The sequence below is a fragment of the Emydura macquarii genome, unplaced genomic scaffold, assembly GCF_026122565.2.
Source record: "Emydura macquarii macquarii isolate MOO-44397 ecotype Brisbane River unplaced genomic scaffold, CSIRO-AGI_Emac_v2 contig_3340, whole genome shotgun sequence".
NCBI lineage: Eukaryota > Metazoa > Chordata > Testudines > Chelidae > Emydura > Emydura macquarii.
Window position 1 is genome coordinate 31,047 of NW_027133477.1, and position 22,199 is coordinate 53,245.

At 45.1% G+C, this 22,199-nt stretch overlaps 1 protein-coding gene and 1 long non-coding RNA gene across 3 annotated transcripts; one reads left to right on the forward strand and one right to left on the reverse strand.

The window, feature by feature from the left end:
* Positions 1–938: 938 nt before the first annotated feature.
* Positions 939–18,884, reverse strand: CCNF (cyclin F). 2 transcript variants are annotated; one of them, XM_067533338.1, is made up of 17 exons: positions 18,795–18,884; positions 14,033–14,187; positions 13,431–13,537; positions 12,623–12,690; positions 11,498–11,691; positions 10,176–10,229; positions 9,325–9,429; positions 8,755–8,832; positions 8,129–8,280; positions 7,361–7,525; positions 6,398–6,521; positions 5,739–5,919; positions 5,225–5,312; positions 4,517–4,616; positions 4,096–4,226; positions 3,492–3,661; positions 939–2,718 (listed from the first exon to the last, which is right to left on the reverse strand). In XM_067533338.1, the coding sequence occupies exons 1-17, from the start codon at positions 18,805–18,807 to the stop codon at positions 2,252–2,254; spliced, it is 2,352 nt and encodes a 783-aa protein (XP_067389439.1). In that variant the 5' UTR covers positions 18,808–18,884; the 3' UTR covers positions 939–2,251. The 2 variants fall into 2 exon arrangements, with proteins under 2 accessions (XP_067389439.1, XP_067389438.1); XM_067533337.1 differs by lacking the exon at positions 18,795–18,884 and having other exon boundaries at positions 14,033–14,361.
* A 350-nt stretch (positions 18,885–19,234) lies between these two features.
* Positions 19,235–20,760, forward strand: LOC137143520 (uncharacterized). Its single transcript, XR_010917186.1, has 2 exons — positions 19,235–19,299; positions 20,239–20,760. It is a non-coding gene; the product is annotated as an uncharacterized lncRNA (long non-coding RNA).
* Positions 20,761–22,199: the final 1,439 nt, after the last annotated feature.

Below are 22,199 nucleotides of genomic sequence, written 5' to 3' on the forward strand. Positions count from 1 at the left end.
ACTACTCATGTTGATCAGAATCAGCCAACCACACTGCTTAATTCTGCAGGACTAGAGCTGCATCATTTGATCTAGTTGTTTAGGTGTGGGTGGGAGCCTTAATATAACTCCTGGCTACTGACTTTGGCCCAGATCTACAAAAGTATTTAGGCACCTATCCCCCTACAGAAGAGCTGGGCTTATGGAAGATATAAAGCTAGGTTTTTACATCCTGATTTCAATGTAACCACATGCCATGTCAACCTTTCCCAGACCTTAGTTTCCAATTTCTACTCTTTGCAGCATTTTTTCTTTAGTAGGTTACGATGGAGGGATAGAGGAATATGAGGCAGGAGTTGTAGCAGATGATCATAGGGGTGATAGAAGACTATTATACAATGAGGGTGAGGTTATTTACAGTTGCAGACTAGAAATTGAACCATTCCAATGTACCTTGAGGGAAAGGGCTGTAGGAACCCTGCTTCTCTATGGTCTAGCTTTATAATGCACCTGCCACTCAGGGGCTAGTTCTTGGAGAACAGCTCAAGATCTGGAAGAAGCCACCATTGTAAGTTCTATGCCCTGTGGAGACACAGTAGACTCAAATCCAGCTTGTGAAAGTGACAATAGCAGCGGACTTGATAAGCTTCTCCTTTTCAACCCATGAATGCTCAAGCTAGTAGCTGTAGAAAATAGGCCACTATTTGCTGCTGCCAGTATCTGGTCTGTGAGGGTATTAGTTTTAAAGAGATCACACATCAGCTATAACCAACAGCCTTATCTCATCACTAGAAACAGGACTAGCAGGAGCCTAAACTCAAGTCTATGACACCTTGAGCATGGCATAAGGCATGTCACTATTACCAAACTTGCTCCAGTAACACTCCATTTAATATCTCCTTTATGCACACACAAGCACTGCCCCCTCTATTTTTTAAAATAAAACCAGGAGACAACTATAAAAAAAATTGTTTTATACAAAAGTCACTACACTGTATGTGAACTGTCATTGTCTCTGCCACAGTAACTTCTAAACAAGGTAGGTAAACGGAGCACAGTTCCAGTGTTATTAGCTTCATAGCATAACAAACAGGTGCCAGCAGTCTTGTACCATGCTGGCTTCTCACAACCTGTTCTAGAGGGTCAGCCCCTTTTGTGACATCTAAGACATTGTGTAAAGTGGCCTCTAGTTCCTCAGGTTCTTGCTCTTCTTGTACAGCTTCCACAGCCCACATAAGGCAGGGAATCCTTTGTCCAGTATTAGGGGGAAAGGCACCCGCTCTTCCTTGATGATTGGGATGCGATGGAGAGGTGTCTAAGGTAGGGCTTCAGATAGAAGGGTTATTTGCTATTGTTACATTGCTGCCTCTGTTCTAGTGTTCAAAGTACATTCAAACATGGAAGTAGAAGCTGACTCTATTGGAGGAACAGCAAGGAAGACAAACTACAATACGGACAGAAAAAGGAACCACAAAACACAAGTCTACACTGAGAACAAGTTCTTGCAGACTGCACCCCTGGTGCTATAATTAAAGGCACAAGGCAGTGAAATGGTAAGGCATACAACAAATGTTCTTCACTTGAGCAAATACATGGCAGCTAGAGAGAGGGCCTGCTGCACAGCTGTGTAAGTAATTGAGCTGACGGGCTACAGCAGTGTAGGACTAAGGAAAAGAGAATAAGATCCAGGAGAAGAGATGTTTAAAAGCTCAAGTGTGTCAGAGCAAGAATCTCCATTTACTACCACCACCCCTTTGGTTAGCTCCATCACACACCGGAGAGTGTCCAGAGAGAGGGAGAGGGCACTGGCGGGGAGTGAGTAACACCTGGCATTAGCTTCAGGCACAAATAACCTGATAAGGGAGTCTTCAGAAGGACAGAATCTGAGCACGGTCTTCTTTTCCCCCCTTCCTCCTCTGTAGAGGAGTCAGCTACCACGGGGCAGTGCAATGAAGGGTAAAAACAATAGACTCTGGAGAGCACAAAAGGTTCTAGGTTTTCTTTACACATGCTCAAGACCAGCGGGGTTCTTAGTTTGCATAGGATCAGACTATGGGGAACATTTTAAAAAGCAGCTGCCAAGAAAGAAGGTGGCTCAGCACTAAGCCACAGAAGCATGAAATGGGGCTTGCAGACCATGATGCGCTGGGGCCCGTCTGGCACGGCAGGGGGGCTGCTGCAGACATTGATGATTACTTGCTACCTTCCCTGCACGACTATACCAAAATACTGTTTCCAGAGCCCTTTTCAATGAAAGCAAACAGCACTGAAATCAGAGGCTCAAGAAGCCCAGGTTCATCCTCTCTTCTTCGCTATGCTCAGCCACATTTTTCCGTTTGGCTTGCCTTCTGTCACACTTGCCGTCATTGGAGCTGGGCCGCACAGACTGTAAATGTGATTTCAAGTAGCGAGGCAGGTATGGCCCTTTGTTCACGGCACTGCCCAGAGACAGTGCTGAGGTAGGTTTGAGAGGTGCTCCAACGTTGCCATCTACAGAGGAAGTAGGACTGGCACTGTGGACAGAGGAATAGCCAGAAGTGGCTTCTAGTGGGGGTTCTTTTGGGGTGTGACCAGCAAGCCACTGGTTCTCAGCATCTGGCTGCTCAGCCTTCCTCGCTGGTACATCCTGTCCAAGCCATTCCGCAGAGAGGCTATCTTCATCACTGGAATCCTGACAGCAGTGCTCTGCTGGATCCATATAGACTACAGTTACGTCCAAGACTCCACTGGGAGCTGTCACTAGAGGGAGATATAGAAGAGTGGTTTGGATCTACCTGAGCAGCAGTGTAACAACAGCCAGGAACTCAAGAGCTGTAATCCTGGGTGATTGACTTTCTCTAAAGCCACAGAGGGAGTCAACACACAAGCTCCGATTTCTCCCTTTTATAAAGTGGAGTCTCCACCTACTTATTCCACAGGCATGTTCTAACAGTTTGTACAGGAGACGTGGTATAAAAAGCTTTAAGTCACAGCACTAATAAAATAAACAGGAGAGGCTGCGGTGTTGAGTGGCTGGCTACAGCCAGGTTCCTTCGAGTGGTTTTCCTGGACAGTGGATGGGGAAGAACAAAGGAAGAAAGGAACAAAGAGGAAGGAGCAGCAAAACCTCTTAACATGCAGCCTTCACTCACCAAGTGGTTCAAAGCACCCAATGCTATCAGGTAGCAGCGCTACCTCACAGCAGTATAGACAGTGCTCAACATTTTCTACGTTCCAGAGTCTGCAGTCATTGAGCAAGAGCTCTCCAAGTCTTGTAGCCAAACATTTTGCAGCAACACAAATGGACAAGGAGATTTTGGCATCTATCACCAAGACAAGTTTTGCTGTAGCAGGCTGTGATGTAAAGATAATTGCCAGTGCACAACAGAAAAGGGACCTTCCTTCAGTGATGGCTGTCCCTTTGAAAGAGTTTGCACTTTTCTGGCAAGAGTAACCTGACTTTTTGTTAAGCTACTGCTGGGAAACCTTGTTTTCTCTTTATTGTAATCAGAGAAGAAAACCACATTACTTACCGTCTCCCTCTCTCTCCCCTTCACTTTCCTGATCCCCTTCATAACCAGAGCAGGAGTCCAAGCTCCAGTCCAGGAAGTTATCCAGAAGACTCTCCTCTTGCGTGGACAGTTCAGCTGTGGGGGTAGTCACAAAGCTGCCCCTGTCTTCTTGAATGCTGTCTTCCCTTCTCCTGTTGTAGGGAAACTCAGAAGTTACTCACTCAGCACACACAGAGGAAATCATCCTGAGTCAGGGGACAGGCCAGTCTTTGGCATTTGCTGGGAGAGTTGTGAGACAAATGGGCAAAGATACAACTGGTCATTTGGTTTGGTCAGCAAGTCCCACCCCAGTATGAAACCCAAACTTGCCTTCTAGCCATCCCAGAGAAAGAGGCCAAGCAGAGCTAAGGTGACTGGGGGAGACTGAGTCTATAAAGAATGGCAGCTCAGAACAGGAAAGTGGGTTAAAATCCCACTCAGTGATTTGCACACAAATGTCTGCCATGTGGAGGTAAAAGACCCCTTGTCGGATGCCCATAAATAACCTCCATACTGAATTATCAGATCCAGTGACTGCAAACACAGGGGAGAGTACACAGTTAGAACAGAGCTTAGTTTGACTTGCCTTTTAGTTCTCTTTCCAGATGGAGAGCTAAGGAAAGTCTGAATTTCCTCAGCACTTGTGTGTAAGGGACTGGGCTCTGGGTCCTCCTGCTTCACTCCTAACAGTGAACAAAGCTGGCTGTGACTCATCACCTAAACGACAAGACAGCCTAGTGAGACAAAGACCCAATGCTCTGATATTTTCCCTAAGATCAATAAGTCTTGAACTGCTTCTTGGTATTTGCAGCCCAACTAGACAGCTGATATCCCCACAGGGTAAGCGATACTAACACCCACTGCATTTCTTGCCCTCTCCATCTTCCCTTTGGGATTTCTAATTTGAACTTCTTGTTACTTGTCAGAGTCCTGACTACACTGGTCACTCTGCTGAAGGTGCCTGCCACCAAAGAATGGAGCGCAGAACAATAAGGCTACTAACCCACCTTTTCCTTGCCAATTTCTTCATAACGCTCATCTTCAAATCGTTGTTTCACAGCAGTCAACGCCACCTGCCTATAATCCTTTGGGACATCATCATGGAAACTAGGAAGAAAGAAAAACATCACAGCACAGGTCTTACAGGAGCACATTGCACTGGATCAAGTTCATACAACCTGCTGACCTAAAACCATTCCTCCTTTCTTTTATGGCTCTGGGGGAGGTTTCCCCGGTATTCTAGTGTGACAAACCAACTATGGCTCAGCAGCAGGGAAGCTGAGTAGCAGGACTGGTAGCTCAGCTTCTGAGGCAGCTTAAAGGACCAACCCCCCTTCCTCTCCTTGACACTTGTCTGAAGACCCAGCTCCCACTCCTGGCTGCAAACATGACATCTTCCGAGATGAGCTTCCTGTAATTTGCTGAAAAGCAAGTCCCAGCCTGTGAATCAAGGGAGACTTGGAAGACTGAGCTACTGGTAACGAGCAGCACACCCCCTACAGCCAAGAGGCATTACTCATAGTGGGGCTGGCACTGAACTGAGCTCTCAACCTCTCCCATGGTGTGAGGAGTGAGGCATATTCCCTAGTTCTGATACAGTAACTAATTAGCAAAACATCATTATTAAGATTTATGCCCTGGGTCTAACAGCTGGATGCCCAAACACTCCCCCACTCACCTCTGAGGGGTGCACAGAAAGATTCTGAAGGTCATACCATTTTTGGTGGAGGCTCAGCACACAGGGTATCAGGTCTTCAAGAGAGAATCCAGTGCATTCAGACAGCTGGCTGGTCCAAGGATGTGCTGGAGAAGGGAATACAAACAGTAGCACCTAAGACTCTGTACTGCAGAAATAAAGCAGTTCTTACTTAAGATCATGCCTGCAGATAATCCAGCCAAGTTCACAATCAATTGACAGGCTCTAACAACCGCTGCAAGTGCCAGAATAGAGATTCCTAGCTGTGTAATCCAGTCCGTAGGCATTTCTTAAACCCAAATCTCGTGCTAACACTTGAGCTCAACACAGCAATTACTGGGAGGAAAAGGCCAAGCCACCCCATCCTTCTGAAGTGCTGTTATCTTTAACATGACTGAGGCAGGCTGGCACAAGTAGATATTGTGGGGCTGAAGTAGAAAGATGGCTATCAAGGGGGACTGCATGGATGAACAGGTTACACTGCAGAACCTGCAGTCCACTTATGAAATAATTAGCATTAGCCTATTTCTTACCTTGTCTGTGCAGTATCCTAGCCAACAGTAGTGCTGCAGCAGCCAGACAGGCAGGGGAATATACACAGAGACCCGTGTTCAATAGTGAGAGTTCGCAGATAAAACTGTACAGGTGAAGAGTTCTTCGCTCCAGAGGGATTATGTTCAGTAGCACTTCTTTGTAATCCACAATAGTAGGAATCTAATGCACAAGAGAGAACACACAGGAGTTGGCAAAACTCCCACACAGTGAAGCACCAAACACAATGGAATTATTCCCAGGTGACCAGGCCTTTTCATGGAGGCTCATTATAAAAGATGGCTTCTTACTATCCTGGTGGTGTCAAGATGTTTCCCAGACACTAAGGCAGGAATATATGAGATCTCTAAATTTGGTCCTACAGGGATTAAATTTAAACTTCTTACAGTACAATAGCATCAAGTATCTGCAAATACAGAATTACACACAACAATCCTCAGAGCATTCTCACTCAAATTAAGACCCCAATCACTTGTTATAGCAGCATAGGCTGCTGATTCAGAGGAAACCAGGAACACCCAAAGCAACATGCCTAGTCTACAGAGAAGAGGAAGAAGGATCTACATCTCACCACCGAGTATAGTAACTCTCCATGACTTAGCAAAGGACTGTATTCCACCTTTGCTTTTTCCGAACTTACCCTTATCTTGCCTTCCAGAGCAGAGATGATCTCCCCCATCATACGGACTAGATCTTCATATTTGTATGTGTTGTCTGTTAGCCACACAGCTTCCCGTATTGTCAAGATCTCTTTGCTGATGAAGCTGCAATATTAAAGATGGTTAACACTTGGGCCCAGGGAGAGCCATACACCATGGATATCCCACACTACAGAGACACCTGCACAAGGGGGAAGGGGATGTTAGTGCAGCTTAGGAAGATACCAGATAGAGTCATGAGTTATGCTGAGTGTCAAGTGTTCCCAGAAGGTAACGCCCATGTCCATGCCACCGTTAACCTGGGCCGGCATCTTTATCATGTCACTGACTAGAAGGCCTAGATCCTGCAGCAGTTTTCACAGGTGTAATTCCCTCAGAAAGTCTGCAGAACCAGTAGCCAGACCTATTCCTTGTGCCTGGAATTCAGTCTCCAGTTTGGCAGCATCTCTGTTTAAACCCAGGAGCCTTTGAGACAGCAGAAGTAGCAGAATTAGTCCCATCTAACACAGTGGGCCAAGAACACAATACTTCTCTGCCACAAAGAGTTATTTACACTGCCCGAACCCAGATACAAACCCACTTTTCTGAGTGGCTTATGGCAGATGGGCTGATCAGAATGATAGTGCTGACCTGGATCCCAGTCAGATTTCTGATGCTAGTCATCTACTCTACACAGAAGACAGTGCTTCGTGCATGGAGTGCTCCAGCCCCTCCAGTACACTTAAATAAGCGTTCAGGTGACAGCAGCATGACTTTGTATCTCACTTGGAAATATTAAGAACTTTACACTGAAAAGCAACATTCAAAGAGCAGTCACCATGTAAAGGGGCAAGCAAGGCTAGTGCTAGCTCTGTTATTATGCAGTGGAGAAAGCAGAACCAGATAGTTACGTACTGGGTTTGTATCATCACTGCCACTGGTGCATGTCAGCTGTCAAAACTCACCGTGTACAAATGACCATGCAGGCGATTCCCAAAAGCTGGAGCTGAGCCCGGGACACAGGTCTCAGCTTCAAGTACCGATCCACGCATCCCACTGTCATCTGAAGACAGAGGCTGGAGAAATCCTTCATGGTGGCCACTTCTACCAACCAGTCAATCAGGATGTACCTAGATAGGAGACAAAAGGCACATGATCCCTTAGGTAAGAAGCCATCCAGACCTTTACTAAGTGACAGCTATAACAGAGACTCTCCATAAATATCAAGCCTTTTATCCTTTTAAAAGTTGCTAGCCATCAAAATATTGAACATCAAAGCAAGACTTCAGTAAAAGACTTCAGTCCTGTTGCATCTAGGTAATACGACAGATATGAGACCAGCTTTAAGAGTCAAATTTTGGGCTGATGCACCATGGTAGGTGTTTTTTAGGCAGACTGGCAAATCAATGCAGATTGCAAGTAAGAAAGACACCTTAAAATATGAACTTATCAAAATAAGTGTCACTTTCATTCTGCTTCTAAGCAGGGGCACTGTGCAATTAGTGACATTTACAAAGTACAAACTTTTCTGCATTGCATGCCACTGCTTGTGTCCCAGAACTAACTGATAACCCCACAAAGAGCTTAATGATCTAACAAGCCACATCTCATCTCAGACAGAAGTGTAATTAGCACAAGTCTCACTGTAGGCACTTAAAGGAAACAGTAGCAGCCTTCTCTGCCATGTTAGAGACACACTTTGTCAAAGACCTGGCTGCTGAGCTTGTTTTTACCTCATTGTCTCGTTCATTCCTTTCTGCACAGTGAAGATGCTTTGCTTTCTGACAGGAAGGGAGGCCTGGAAGAGCTGAGACACCATCTCACTGGAGGCCTTTGCTTCTAATCCTAGCTGGTTTCCGTTCCCACAAGCTTTGGCTAAAGATATCTACAGCAGGCAGACAGCAGGGAAAACGTAAATAGCAAGTGAGCTAATTTGCATTTAGAAAGAGAAACAAAATTTGAACTGGAAACATGGGTGAATCCAGGTCATTTTTGCATTCAAAATACAGTGAAATGCAGTTTATGGGACCACTGCAGAAACAGTAAGAATAAACAGTTATTTTTCAAAGATGGTAGAATTGTTGTACACTACACGTATCAGTATTTTGGGACAGGCTCTTCAAAACAAAGACTGCTTGCTAAAGTGAGTCCTTGTTCAGGTTTCACTGTGCAAGTGCAGTATTTTCAGAAGTGATCACTTTGCAGAGTATGTGTAAGTGTTTTCTGAAAAAAGTTTTATCCCCTGTTCCTAATGGCCAGCCACTGGATCTTTATTTAAGAACACTCCATGTCTTTCTAGGTCAGTGTAGACAGGGCCGTGCAAAAACTAAAGTCTTGTTTTCACTAGTGGAAGTCTTACCTGGGCTTCCCAGCAACCCTTTGCTGCATAGTCCCTTAGTTTCCTGAGGCTCTGGAGGTATCTGCCAGGATCTGACATCTACAGAAAAGGAATATGAACAGCATTAAGAAGGCATTGCCCCTTTTTGTCTAGGGGAGAGAACCATTTGGTACAATGTTTGTGAAGGTTGGAGTACTACTACTATCCAAAGGCATTGCTTCTCCTATCTCTTCTGCTCTTTGTGAGAAAAACCTCACACAACAGTCAGTCTGTTTCTCTTAAGGATGTTCCCGATTTAAGGCACTGGAGATCAGAGTTCAATTCTCAATTGAGCCACAGACTTCCTGTGTGACCATGGGCAAGACACTTAATTTTTGTGTTCATCTTCCCAATCTGTAAAATGGGGATACTACTTCCTTTGTCACCATTTGCCCATCTTGTCTATTTAGATTTAGCTCTTAGTGGCAGGGATTGTCTCTTACCGTGTGTATATAGAGCACTCAACACAAGAGAGCCCCATTCTTGGTTGGGGACTGTAGGGGCTACTGTAATAGAAGTGAAAAGATAATTTTAAGAGTCAAATTTACTCACAGCAGCTCTTCTGTTACTTTCCCAGAGGAGGTAGGAGCTGTTTAGGCAACCCTGCTTTGAAGACTCTTCAAACATTTCAAGAGCTTCTTTTCTTTTTTCTTCATCCTAAAAATAAAAAGTCAAATGTTATTTATGCTGCATACTCAGTCAGATGGACACAAGGCCCCAAGACTCCAGAGTGGTACAGACGTCCTTGGATTGAAAGCTACAATACAGAATCAATCCACTACTGTCAGGAGCATCCTCCAAATGTTCAGGATGTCTTGAACTGCAGGTACTGTCTTTTGGAGACCCTGGTTTAAAAGTTACTTTGCAGCTTTCCTCAGGTAGTCAAAAGCAATTCAGGCCTCCAGGTGGCCAGCATGTCACTTCCTTTGGTACCCAGTGTGGCAGATCTCAAAAGGATGTTTCTCAGCCATAGTGCAAGCACAACAAGCAGGTCTAGTGGCTAAAACTATTTTTAAAAAACATGGGAGCAGATTCTCAGCTGATGTAAATTGGCACAGCTCCAATGAAGTCAACAGAGCGGCACAAGATTACTCCAGCAGACAACATATGAATTTGACCCACACTGAAGCCTAACTCGATTTCAAATGGAAAGTGTCTCTTAAATAGAAAAAGGCCACCATAGATGGTTGGGGCTTCTCTGCCACGAAAAGGAGAATGCAAAAAAACTTCTCCTCTCCCCACACCCCCCACACTGGGGGAAACCAAGAACAATTGGCCTGATCTCACATTAAGGTAATAACAAAACGGCATCTAGCATTTGAAAAGTCACAGGGGAAATCTGCATTGTAAAATTGTACCTTCAGAATTCCCAAAGCCATCAGCAGGAGAGGAGTGTTACTCACCTCAAAGAGGCTTAAAACCTTAGCCAAGCAGTGGAGAATAGATCCTTTCTGGGCCTAAAAAGATAGTTTTAAAACTACACATTAATAAAGAGAACCAAGAAATAAGAGAGACTTCTTCAAAACAGTCCCAGGATAGAGCTTTGTTTGCATTGGCCTTTTATGTACTGACCATTCCCCCCCACATAGAACTGGAAGGGACCTCAGGAGGTCATCTAGTCCAACCCCCTGCTCAGAGCAGGACTAACCTCAGCTAAATAATCCCAGCGAGGGTTTTGTCAAGCCACAGCTTAAAAACCTCTAAAGATGGAGATTCCACCACCTCTCTAGGTAACCCATTCCAGTGCGTCACCACCCTCCTAGTGAAAAACTTTTTCCTAATGTCCAACCTAGACCTCCCCCGCTGCTACTTGAGACTGTTGCTCCTTGTTCTGTCATCTGCCACCACTGAGAACAGCCTAACTCCATCCTCCCTGGAACCCCCTTTCAGGTAGTTAAAGGCTGCTATCAAATCCTCCCTCATTCTTCTCTTCTGTAGACTGAACAAGCCTAGTTCCTTCAGCCTCTCCTCATAAGACTTGTGCTCCAGCCCCCGAATCATTTTTGTTGCCCTCCGCTGCATTCTCTCCAACTTCTCCACATCCTTGTTGTAGTGGGGGGCCCAAAACTGGATATAATACTCCATATGCAGCCTCACCAATGCCAAATAGAGGGGAATGATCACTTCCTGTGATCTGCTGGCAATGCTCCTACTAATGCAGCCCAATATGCTATTAGCCTTCTTGGCAACCAGGGCACACTGCTGACCCATATCCAGCTTCTTATCCACTGTTACCCCCAGGTCTTTTTCTGCAGAACTGCTGCCTAGCTCGTCAGTCCCCAGTCTGTAGCTGTGTATGGGATTCTTCCGTCCTACGTGCAGGACTCTGCACTTGTCCTTGTTGAACCTCATCAGATTTCTTTTGGCCCAATCCTCCAGTTTGTTTAGGTCCTTCTGTATCCTGTCCCTACCTTTCAGGGTATCTACCACTCCCCCCAGCTTAGTGTCATATTAATATTTCATTACTTTTGAGATGGAAATTAATTTGGCAGAACAGTCACCTTTCAGTCCTTCGACAGCTAGCAAACAGAGCCTCTGCTGCATACTGCATATGCTTTTGCTGTGTATTAACTTTAATTTTTAAATGTAAACAATGCTTAAACAGCTATAAATCAACGGCATCAGAACAAGATACTCCTTGGAGAAACTGAAATGTAATTGTGCAAAGAGCTAGGTGGATGTGCTGCCCTGTCTTAAAGTCATTGACAGAAAGAGCACCACTTACTTTCTGCAGCTGACACTCTGCTTTGAGGCTCTCATAGACCACAGCTTTACAACAGCTCCCATTCACAGACCATGGGGGACGAATAAAAAGCCAGATAAATGGGGCCGCGCAGACATTCAGACGCTCTGTCAGGCTGAAGAAATGGGATGCCTTTAACCCATTCACTTCTGCACGACCCTCATCGGAGATGGACACTGAATAAGTGAAACAGATACTTTAAAGAGGGAACAGAAGCTAACCCATAATATCTGCCTGGAATTTAATAGTGCCACAGCACAAGTCAGCAGGATGGTTTCACAGAAATGGTAACAGGATGCAGAAGAAGGATGGCTCTGCTTGATTCAGTCTGAAGCTTTTGACAGGCAAAATGACATGACCAAAAATCATTGGCAACGACAAAATTTTGTTGTACAGTCAGCCACAGCAATACATAGTCCTAATCCTAGGGTGTTTTTATAAGTGTCAGTACTTCACAATGTAACATCAACCCCTGGGGCAGGTGGCACAAACCCCACTATACTGGCTACCCACATTGTTCAGAACCCTCACCAGTCAGATTCCTCCTTTTAATCAACTCATTTTGTAATACTTAATCTGCATTTTAAAGTATGCTCAACAGGCTATCGAAGCAGCTACGTTTGACCAGAGGCTTCCAATTCAAAGCGTAACTTCAAGCGCTACTAATTTGTGATCCACACACATCCACATTTTAGGTAGAAGTGGAATCCATTAGTGCTGTTTACAAGTGTATGGTGCTATAATGGTATTTCAGCCACAGTATTTAAATGGCTAGGGAAATGCTGGTAGTGCCATTGGAAGCTATAACACAAAAGGCACAATGGTATACGAGACCTTGCCACATACTTATAAATGAGGGGGAGGGGAAAATCTGTTTCTGCATTTAACAATTTTACAACATGGGTGGGGGGAAAAAAAAACAAAACCAAATACCCATAAAATAAGTAGGGATAAAAACTGGCACATGACTGATTTAAAATATCCAAGCTTATTGATCAGGCTTCACCATAAATTGCTTTGTTCTTTTATATAGAACTATATACACTCCACCATCATTTCTCTCTGCCATTCCCATTGTCTCCACAGCACATGCTTTAACACACTTACAGCCTTCGTTGTACAGGTATGCTATCCCCAGCTTCACAGCAGCTTCAAAGTTACCCCTTTCAGCAGCCCTAAATAAGAATACAAACAGATAACTCAGATTTAATCTGAGAGCAGCTGAATCATTTGACTATTCCAGTGCAGCAGGAAACCTTGCTTCCATGTTTGTTTCTTCTAGATGGCCACAACTCCAGAATGCAGTGGAAGAATTCAGAACTTGAACCTCTGAAGCACATAGGAGGCTTCCATGGGCACCAGACAGATTCAGCTCTTATGTTCTGCCTCCACCAACACCCACACACACCTTTTTCAGATAGAGTCTTTACTCTTTCAAATTAGTTGTTTGCTTGCAACTTTAGATTTTTATACTCATTTTTAAATATGGAAAAAATCCAAATACCAGTCTTAAAAATACTTTTAAAACACAGTTGTGCTGTCTTTCAGTCCACATTTCTGGCTTATACATTTACACTGAAACACAAATATCAGAGCAAAGCAGCAGTAATAATTTTAGCTTATGCACTACATTCCATCAGGGGATTGTAAAGCACTTTGAAGACATAGTTTCCATCTACACTTCAAATATAACAACAGCCTCTTCTCCAGTTAACAAGACAGTTCCAATCTGAAGTATAGAAATGAAACTAACAGTGCTCCTAATCACATTAAGGGGGGATTTTCAAAGGCAGAAAAGGCAGTTAGGTGTCCTTCTCTCACTGAAAGTCAATGGGGAATTGGGTACCTAACTGTCCTCTGCATCTTTGAAAATCTCCCCTAATGCATAGACCATGAGTGGGTTCCTATAAATTACCTTTCAAACATCTTCAGATTTTTTGGAGAAGGCCATACTTCTTGAAAACTTGCACATGCCCAAACACTAGCATGATTATCTACAAGATATTTAAGATGCGAGTGCACCTGGGGGGGGAAAAAAACAAGTATATTATAACTGATAGGGATCCATAGAAAAATAGTTCTTGTGGTCTATTGTTACAGCCACATTAACATGACACAGGTAGACTTTTGTACAACTACTGTCCTGCTTTATTAACATTAATAAATTAGATTAGACAAAAGTCAATTCTGGAAAATAAGATAAGCATCCTTAACCGAACCAAACTGTTCAGTCAGAATGATTTGGCAGAATAGCTCCCTCTGGAAAATTTAAACAAAACACTCAAATATGGCTGCTAATCTTTTTAAGACTGAGGGGTTTAAGCAACAAAACTGCTACCATGATAGTAGAAAACTGAAGGAATACATACAGCAGTTAGATTTACTCTGCCATGAGGATCCGGCCTTCCCTGTGTCCAGTCCTGCCATTGGGAGCAAGGGCATCCCACTGACAGAGGTAAGCCCCATCCCACTACAGGGGTGAAGTGGGTTAGCGGTGAAGTGGGTTAGCAGACTCACAGCTCGGATGGAGAGAATATCCTCAGCAGGAAGGCCTTTCAGAACATGAAACAGAACATCTTCAGGGAGACTCAGTAACGTCAGGACTCGAGGCCGTTTTCTTATCCTTCGCTTTGAAGGGAAAGAAAAACACCTGGAACATCTACAGTGGATTACTAGGAAAAACAAAACCAAACCCCCAGACATCTCAATTAGTGAAAGAGCACTATCAAGTAGAAATTTCAGGACAAGAGACAACAGCTGTGAAGAATACTAGTCTACATATTAACATGCAAATGGTCGGTGTTACAGAGTCTGCTCTAGTGCAGCACAAGTTATGTTGTATCTTCAAGTGAAATGGAAAGTAAAAAAAATTGTGTTACAATAGCAAATCAATTGCATAATCATCTATAAAAGGGGATCACTAACAAACTAAAGTGACAATAGATAAACTGACAGGGCCAGAAAAGATCTCTTGGGCTATTCAGCCCGACATCCTCCACTGTGCAGACTCCTTCCATACATGATTCCCATTCAGGTAGTATTTAATGCATAGGAGTGTCAGTGATGTGGCCAGTCATCTTAATTTTTTTCCTGTCAATATTTACCTCCCATAGCCTCCTGTCACTGCTCTTTGAACTGCCATCTTTAGAGATTCAAGTCCCTTCTTTCATGCATTAGGGCTCCTTGTGATATTAGGACAAGTATCTGGACTATATGTATTCTGCTCCTTTACTCGCTCCTCCTAAGGACGGATGGGAAAGTTCACCTTGCACCTGCTAGCCAAAGGACTACAGGTATGTCTACATTGCTGGTAGCTCTGCAGGCACTGCCAGATTGATGCCGCAGGCAATGGAGAACTGCACAATCGATCCCAGAAGAGCTGTCCGGTCAATGCTGTAAATCCACCCCCACGAAAAGCGTAAGGCTGTGTCGACCAGAGGGTGTATCCCGTCAGCACAGCGCAGTGGAGATGCCACAGTAAGTCAAAGTTAGTAAGTTGATGGGTGATACGCTACATAGCTTGCGTATCTCACATCAACTGCCACCAGAAGTGTAAACCAGGCCTAAGTTAGCTAAAGGCAGAGGCAAAAGTGAATGATAGAGATGGCGGGCTCACTAGAGGGATCCAGGGGCAATACCCTGGTGGGAAGCCTAGTCCTGCTCCCCTTTGCTGGGAAGGGTGAGGTATTTGGATTTCTACTGAGATGCTGTGACTATCTTTTGCATCAGTCTGAGTAGTAGGTGTCAGAAATTTGAAACACCCTGACCTACTAGAAGGGAAAAGGATCTCTCTCACCTGAAGCCCTGAGACTACATGAGTGGGATCCAAAAAGAAAACTATGTGGTGATAAGGGATTCTCCTCCCCAGTGAACAGCTCCAGTACCTTCCCTGGCTGCTGCTCAGAGCTTTGCAGCTTTGCCAAGCATCAGCAGAGTGAAAATGACATGAGTCTTGTCAATTTCATTGCTGCCCTGTGAAGACCAGCAGAGACCAGAGACTTGCCAGTTTCACTCTTGGCCGCTGCTCAGAGCTTTATCAAGCAGCAGCAAGCAAGTGATGAAGAAGTCTATTTGCTCAGCGCTGTGTCACATTTGGAAAGATATCTTTGCAACCATAAAGTCTAGAAACACACACAAATTGATGGATTAGGACTGCTTTTCTTGGAATTTTTCTTGCTTGGCGATAGCTGATGTATTTTTCAAATCCAGTTTGTAGGTCTTATCATGCAATGATAGGTTAGCTGAGAAACCTAATTAGTTGGGTTTTCTTCTAGATCAGTTAATACAATAATTTGTATCAGTAGGGACCCCAGTGATATTCCACTTGCAGGAATTAACTTAAAACAGTGGACATGAAAAATTGTTAATCAGTTGATTTCCAATCCCTGGTATTAAAAAATTGTTTTCAAATAAGTGTAAATGTACAGAATAATAAACTTCAGAGAGGTAATAGAACAAATCTTCCAAACCACAAACAAATCATACGTGGAATTAAATAAATAAAACAAGCCAAGCAGCTGCAGGGACTTTGTCATTTTTAATTATAGGGCCATGGGCACTAGCTAAGCTAAAGATAGAATAATGTGACAGAACAGGGTGATGCACTCTTTGGCAGTGGCTCTGAACCTCTCTTTTCATGGAAATTTCCCCTCATTTTCATCCAAATATGTAAATGGATGATTTTTTTTAAATTAAATTTAAAAAAGGTTATTTTTGAATATTTTTGTGACTTCTTTTCTAATGTGTTCTACAATTTTTAGTTTTTATCCTATCTGGGTAATAAGCCAGCATGTGGAGAACCCACAAACTAGTGTTGCTCTGTCTCATATCAAAGTTTGGATGCCACAGCACTGTGTTGCATCACCTTAGAAAGGAGAGAGAACACCAGGCTGTCTGCAAGAGTCGCCAGCAGTAGCCCTCTAACTACCAACGGCTAGCAACACTCCTCCAGGTAGAGAGACACTCCACAAGATTGAGTAATACAGTTCCTACAACCAGGTATTTCCCAGTGCAGATTTACAGGTATCTGTCTAGGCAAAAAAAAAGCAAAGTGGCCACCTTGAATATCTTTTTATACCAAAATGAATGTGTATTTTATTAACTTTTTGGAGTTTCCAAGATCAACAATGAAATGAGCTACTACTCTAACTGAATGCCCATTCTTGCCCTGGTAGCCCTTGGTTTACCTATTAGTTACTTTTGAATAAAAGGCTGTATCTACGTAATTAAGGGCGATTCTGACATTCACAAATCACTAGATTATTATTGTCATAGATGTTCCATCCCCCAGCCCACCCCATCAATTTCAGCAAGAGAACTACTGCAATGAACTACTGCCAGTGCATCTCTAGAGTGGCATCCCAATTAAGCCTGTGTTCAGAACTGAAGCTGACTCAACAGCCCAGGAAATTGAAACAAGATTAGATGGCGGACAAAATAGCTCCAGCAGCTCAGAATTTATATTAGATGGTTTTACTTTAAAATGGCCCCATATACTACAAACATATCCATATTGTGTACACAAGTTGCATTTTTAATATCTTAAATTCAAGAACTGCTAAAGTAACTGAAGCATTTCACAGTACATTTGGCAAACAAAGATAGCTTAGATTTTAGAAGCAGGTCCACTGGTATTATGTACCCCATCACAAGAATAAAAATATATTAAACTCAGGTGAAGTATTTAAATATTTCTGTCCCATTAATGCAGAAAGTGTCATTTAAAAAAAAATCATTCCTGTTAAAATAAACTTGCCTTCAGAAAAAGATTCTTCTTGGTAAACCCATTTATAGTTTTTTGGCAAAAAATAATTCACTAGATGATTTTCCTAAATAGTCAGAGTGCCAAGCAATTTACTATGCACAGATCTTTTGGAAGAGACCATAAAAAAGCCAGTTTTGGCTGCTCTAAACATAGGAGTCCTTATCACTTATTCCCATGCCTTTGGTCACAAATTTTCCCTCTTCCCTCCATAAATATGCCAGTTAGGTACTACCCTCAACCCAGAGAGGACCACATTAAATTAAAAAATGAATACTGCAGTTTGTTAAGCATTTTGGTATCCTGCATGACAAAAGGCACTCCAGAAATGTAAGCTAATATTATATTAAAAACCTAGAAATTAACTTTGGACGTGAGAGAGTGGGGGTGGCTTAGATGTCATATCTCAATTCTAGATTTGACTGTCATGGCAAAGATAAAACCCTGCTAAAATGAGACTTCTATTTAAAAGCGGTAAACTGCAATCCTGTAGTCTAATTTCCAGTCCTGTGACCCACCTGAAATATCAAAACTCTCTCTCATTTTGAATTAAGTTTTTATTTTTATTTTTAAATTAGACTCTCCTTTTGATGAGGGAATTTTGCAGGGTGTATATTTCAATAATTTATATTTCATTCATCCCAACACCATGCCTTTCTGAAGCAAAAGTCTCAGCTGCTCCCTACAAAGCCTGCAGCCACTCCTCCATTTAATAATTATAACCTTACTTTATAATTATTTTTGTGAAACTCTCTGAGTTGATGAGAAACCCGAAGTGGCCAAGATAAGACTTGTAGCTCTTTTTTAGTGTCCTGGGTGCCCCTGCAGGAGCCCTGAGTGAGTCCCCTCCCCCTGCAGGCAGGTCCTGTTCCACTATAGGCTCGGTTGATTTTTAAATCCACCCGCCTAAACCAGTGGGGCTCCCTCTCTTTGGAATTTAAAATCTAAAGCACCACCTTTCTTACAAGTACGGGGGGAGAAATAAAAAGGTAAATCAGGAAGTGCCAGCTAAGATGTGAGGAAAGTGGGAGGGAAGGAAGGTTCCAGGGGTTAAATCCCATCTGATGTGGGGAAGCTGGTAGGCTCCTGGCAGGGGTACTCAGACATTTCACAGCCCTCGTGTCACCACCAAAGTGCTTTTCTCTCTCGGGTCTGAGAATTTAGCTTCTGAGGCTCAGAGGATCCTCCAGCAGAGAGGTGGCCCTCTCATTACCCCTCCCAGGGACCCACACCAGCCACCCCCTCCCCTAACTCCCAGTCCCACGAGGAGCCGGGCGTAGCGCTCTGCCAGGGCAGGGGATGGAGCCCCTAACCGCCGGCTGGCAATCCACTTCCTACAGAGTCCCAAGGTCCCCCTGCCCCACACCCACCCGAGGGACCCAGAGGGACCATGCCCCTACCCCTGCCCCTACTCCCACCCGAGGGACCCATCCTCCCCTACAGGGGCCCCACACCGCGTCCCCCCACCCCCTTCAGAGGAGCCCCAACCGGCCAGGGGCGGGGAAGACGCTCGCTCACCGCCCGCTTTCATCTCTGCCCCTCCGCGCTGCGGTGCGAGTCCCCAGGGAGCCGTCACCAGCCGCCACCGCGCCAGGAGCCGGGAATGAATGAGCTGGACTCAGCTGCAGCTGCGGCTGCTGCCAGGGTACCGGCAAGGCCTGAGGGGAGGGGGCGGAGAAAGAGAGGGCGGGGCTCAAACTAGGCCCCACCTCCATTGAGCTGGGCCCTGCCCCTCCGGGCTCAGTGAAGGTCAGGGAGAGAGCGAGCGGGAAGCTCCACCCAGGATCCGCCCCCTCGGGCTGTGTCACGCCTCGAGCGCGCCGGATGCCTAGCCTGCCCCTCCCTGCGCGGGTCCCACTTGCCACTGGGGAAAGGCCCCGCCCACCAGCCGCGCGCACTTTTTTTCAAACCCAGCCGGAGCTGTCATTGGTCAGTCTGATGACAGGGTGGAGATATCGCGGCTCCGGCCCCCACCGCCCGGATTGGGCGCTCAAGATGCGGATTCGAATGAGGGCGGTTGGCGGTTCGTGTCGCGAGGCGCCTGGTGGTAGCATGGGAGTGAGGGTTGAGGGGGCGCGTGCGCAGGATACACCCAGCAGACTGCTGTGGGCCCGCGTGCCGTTCCGTTCCGTGCCGCGCCACACCACGCCATACCGCCTGGGCTGGGGCCAGTGTCCCGTGCGGCCCCGTCACCCCCTCAGCCCAGGACTGGAGTCACCCGCGCCTATCCCCCTCAGCCCACGGCCTGGGATTACCCGCACACCCTCCCCCCATCCCAGATTGGAGGGGCACCGGCACCCCTCCCCGTGTACTGTGTGCGGGGGGCAGCAGGGCCGGGACAGGGGAGTAGGGGGAGTCCAGGCCGCGGACGCACAGTGCCCTCCCCCCCTCCGGGTGGGGAGGGGCAGGGGGGCCTGCAGTGCACCGGGAAGCCAGTAGCGAGCCTTCCCCGCGTGGGAACGGGCCCTGCAGGTCAGCCCTGGCGGGGTTAGCCGGTCTCTGAGCAGAGAGCACCGACAGGCCGAAGAGCTGGGGTGGAGGGGGTGGGGTAATCAAGGACAGTGGTGTTACCCTTCTGCTAGGTGGCGTTAGCAGCATTAGAGACTGGGCTCAATATCCTGGGACTGACGAGCCCTAACCCACCCAGAAATCTGAAAAATCAATCTGCACCTATGGCACCTCGAAGAGGCAACCCTGCCCCATTTGCATGCACCAGGCTGTGCAAAGCAGAGAAAACTCAATAAAAAGAGGAAAGGAACTTGGCATTAATTTGGGAAAACACCACAACCATGGTTCGAACACATCTGACCGTGAGCAAAGCTTCTGCCCCAGAGTACATTGGTCTTTTGCCTCCATTTCTCACCTTGTGTTTAAATCGAAGAAACAAATGTCCCTTTAACAAGCCAGTCCCTTCTCCCTCCACTGCATCCCACTGACAGCTGCTGTTCTTGGTCATTTTCAGGAGTTCTCCCACATGGAAAGCTGGAGGGGACAAAACATTGAGCAATGCCTTTGCTGCTGCTGTTATTGCTGCCTCACAGGTGCCGCCATTCACTCTCTGTTGCTGCCGTAGTTGTGCCATCATTTATTCCGCTGCTGTCGTTTGTCATGCCACCGTTCATTCCACCGTGTGGTCATCTGCTCAGTCACCAATGGCCCTGTGCCATCAGCTGCCTTTCTACTGTAACCTCTGTGAGTTGGGCTCTTGAAGTTCCACCCAGATCTCAGCGAACCTCAGTGCTAATGCAGGCTGGGCAATCTCTCCCACAGAAATGCTAAGCAGATCTAACCACTGAGACCTGATATTCTGTGATTTCAGCTCCAGTGGTCACTGAAAAAAATAAGACTCTCTATGGAGCCTAATCAGCTCTAATTTTAAACAGAGAAGTGGGATAGGTCAAGTAAAGCCTATAACTCAGACAGAGCCAACACCACCTTCTCTTCTGCCACTGGGATCTGGCATCTGAACACCCAGCTTAGTAAATTCAGTTCAGTTGAAGATGAACCCTTCAATCAGGACAGGCCAAGTACAGATCTGCCACCCTTTACTCATACAATAACATTTCATTACCCCTGCACTCAATATACTAAAGTGATTTGTAACCAAACACCAGCCAAAATTGATCAATTGGGCAACACAGCTCTGTCTGCTAGATACCTAGGCAGAGGAGGTGTGTTCATGTAAATACAATCTGGTTCTGAAGCCTTTTCCCTCCAGCTCATCACTAGCTGTCAGGGGAGAGCTGCTTCAGACCCTGCATACAGTAGGTTGTAAAGGACCTCCATGGCTTTCACTACTCACTATCAAATTCCACAACTGTTGAGGTTCTGTTGCTAGTATTAATATGAGTTTGAAATGTTAGCACTGGGTTTTGTTAGTATGTCTGTATTGCAACTGTTCACTGGATGGTTTCACATGTGCTTGTGTATGTGTTTTTTACAGTACTGATGCTGCTTCCTCTACGTTGCTTTTCAACAGCAATGCTAAAGAGAGAGCAAGACATACATATAGAAAAGGAGAGTTATTTATCTGAAAACCATAAATAAGGTGGGGGAAAACCAGAACGTATAAAAGATTTTTATATATGCCTTGAGGATGCTAATTAAATGTCAGATGTTTCAACTGCTAATTGAAGGTGTGTGTATTCAATGACTTTCATTCTAATACCCAACTCCATCCACATACCCATCCCCACTGGCAGGGATCTCACCCCTTTACCAGACTGTGTGCCCCTTCTCTGGAGATCACACCCCAGAATAGCAGTTTCTGTGCAAGGACATTTGCTGGTTTTTAAGCTTCAATATCCGAGGTGTTGTAGCTTAATAAAATAAATAAGCCTAAAGGTTCAACATATCCAGTAGCAGCTTGTGTTTTAAATTAAGAAGTTTTTGATTTACAGAGACAAAAAAATAAACTCTGAAGCCATTTTTTTTAATGTTAAAGGAAAAAGAAAGACCACATGTGCTGCTAAGCTGAAAGGAGCACTGCAGTGACCACACTTCAACCTCATATGAGAGTGTATATGACTTTTGCATCTTGTCATGTAACAGCTTGCTAGTCACTCAAGATCAGTGGACTCCAGTACAGAGGAGGACCACAGTCTTATGAGGCCTGTAGTGGGGAGATGTTGTAAAAATGATGAGTTCAAAAGGAATTAGTAAAATTAAAAAAACCTTATGCTTTCATGGAATTAATTTGATGTTGGTGAAAAGTTTTACATTAATAACCTTAACTGACTGATCTCTGGAACAGGTTTCCCCATGTGAGCAGATTTCCCATTCTGCCTTTCCAATGTTTCTCAACCCTGACCCAGAGAGAACATGTCTCAGATGATACAGAATCATTCGCCAAGACCAATTCTATTCTTGGCCTCTCCGCTGACACTTTCAACAAGAGGGTCGTTTGCGGTGGTTCCTGGAATG

Bases quoted from the DNA above. Each gene is read 5' to 3' on its own strand.
- CCNF (XM_067533337.1), bottom strand. From the start codon at position 14,218: ATGTCTGGGGGTTTGGTTTTGTTTTTCCTAGTAATCCACTGTAGATGT. The intron at 11,692-12,622 runs GTAAGTGTGTTA...TCACTTATTCAG, and splicing joins ATACCTGTACAACGAAGGCT to TGTCCATCTCCGATGAGGGT. The intron at 4,227-4,516 runs GTGGGTTAGTAG...CTTGTCGTTTAG, and splicing joins AAGAAATTGGCAAGGAAAAG to GTGATGAGTCACAGCCAGCT.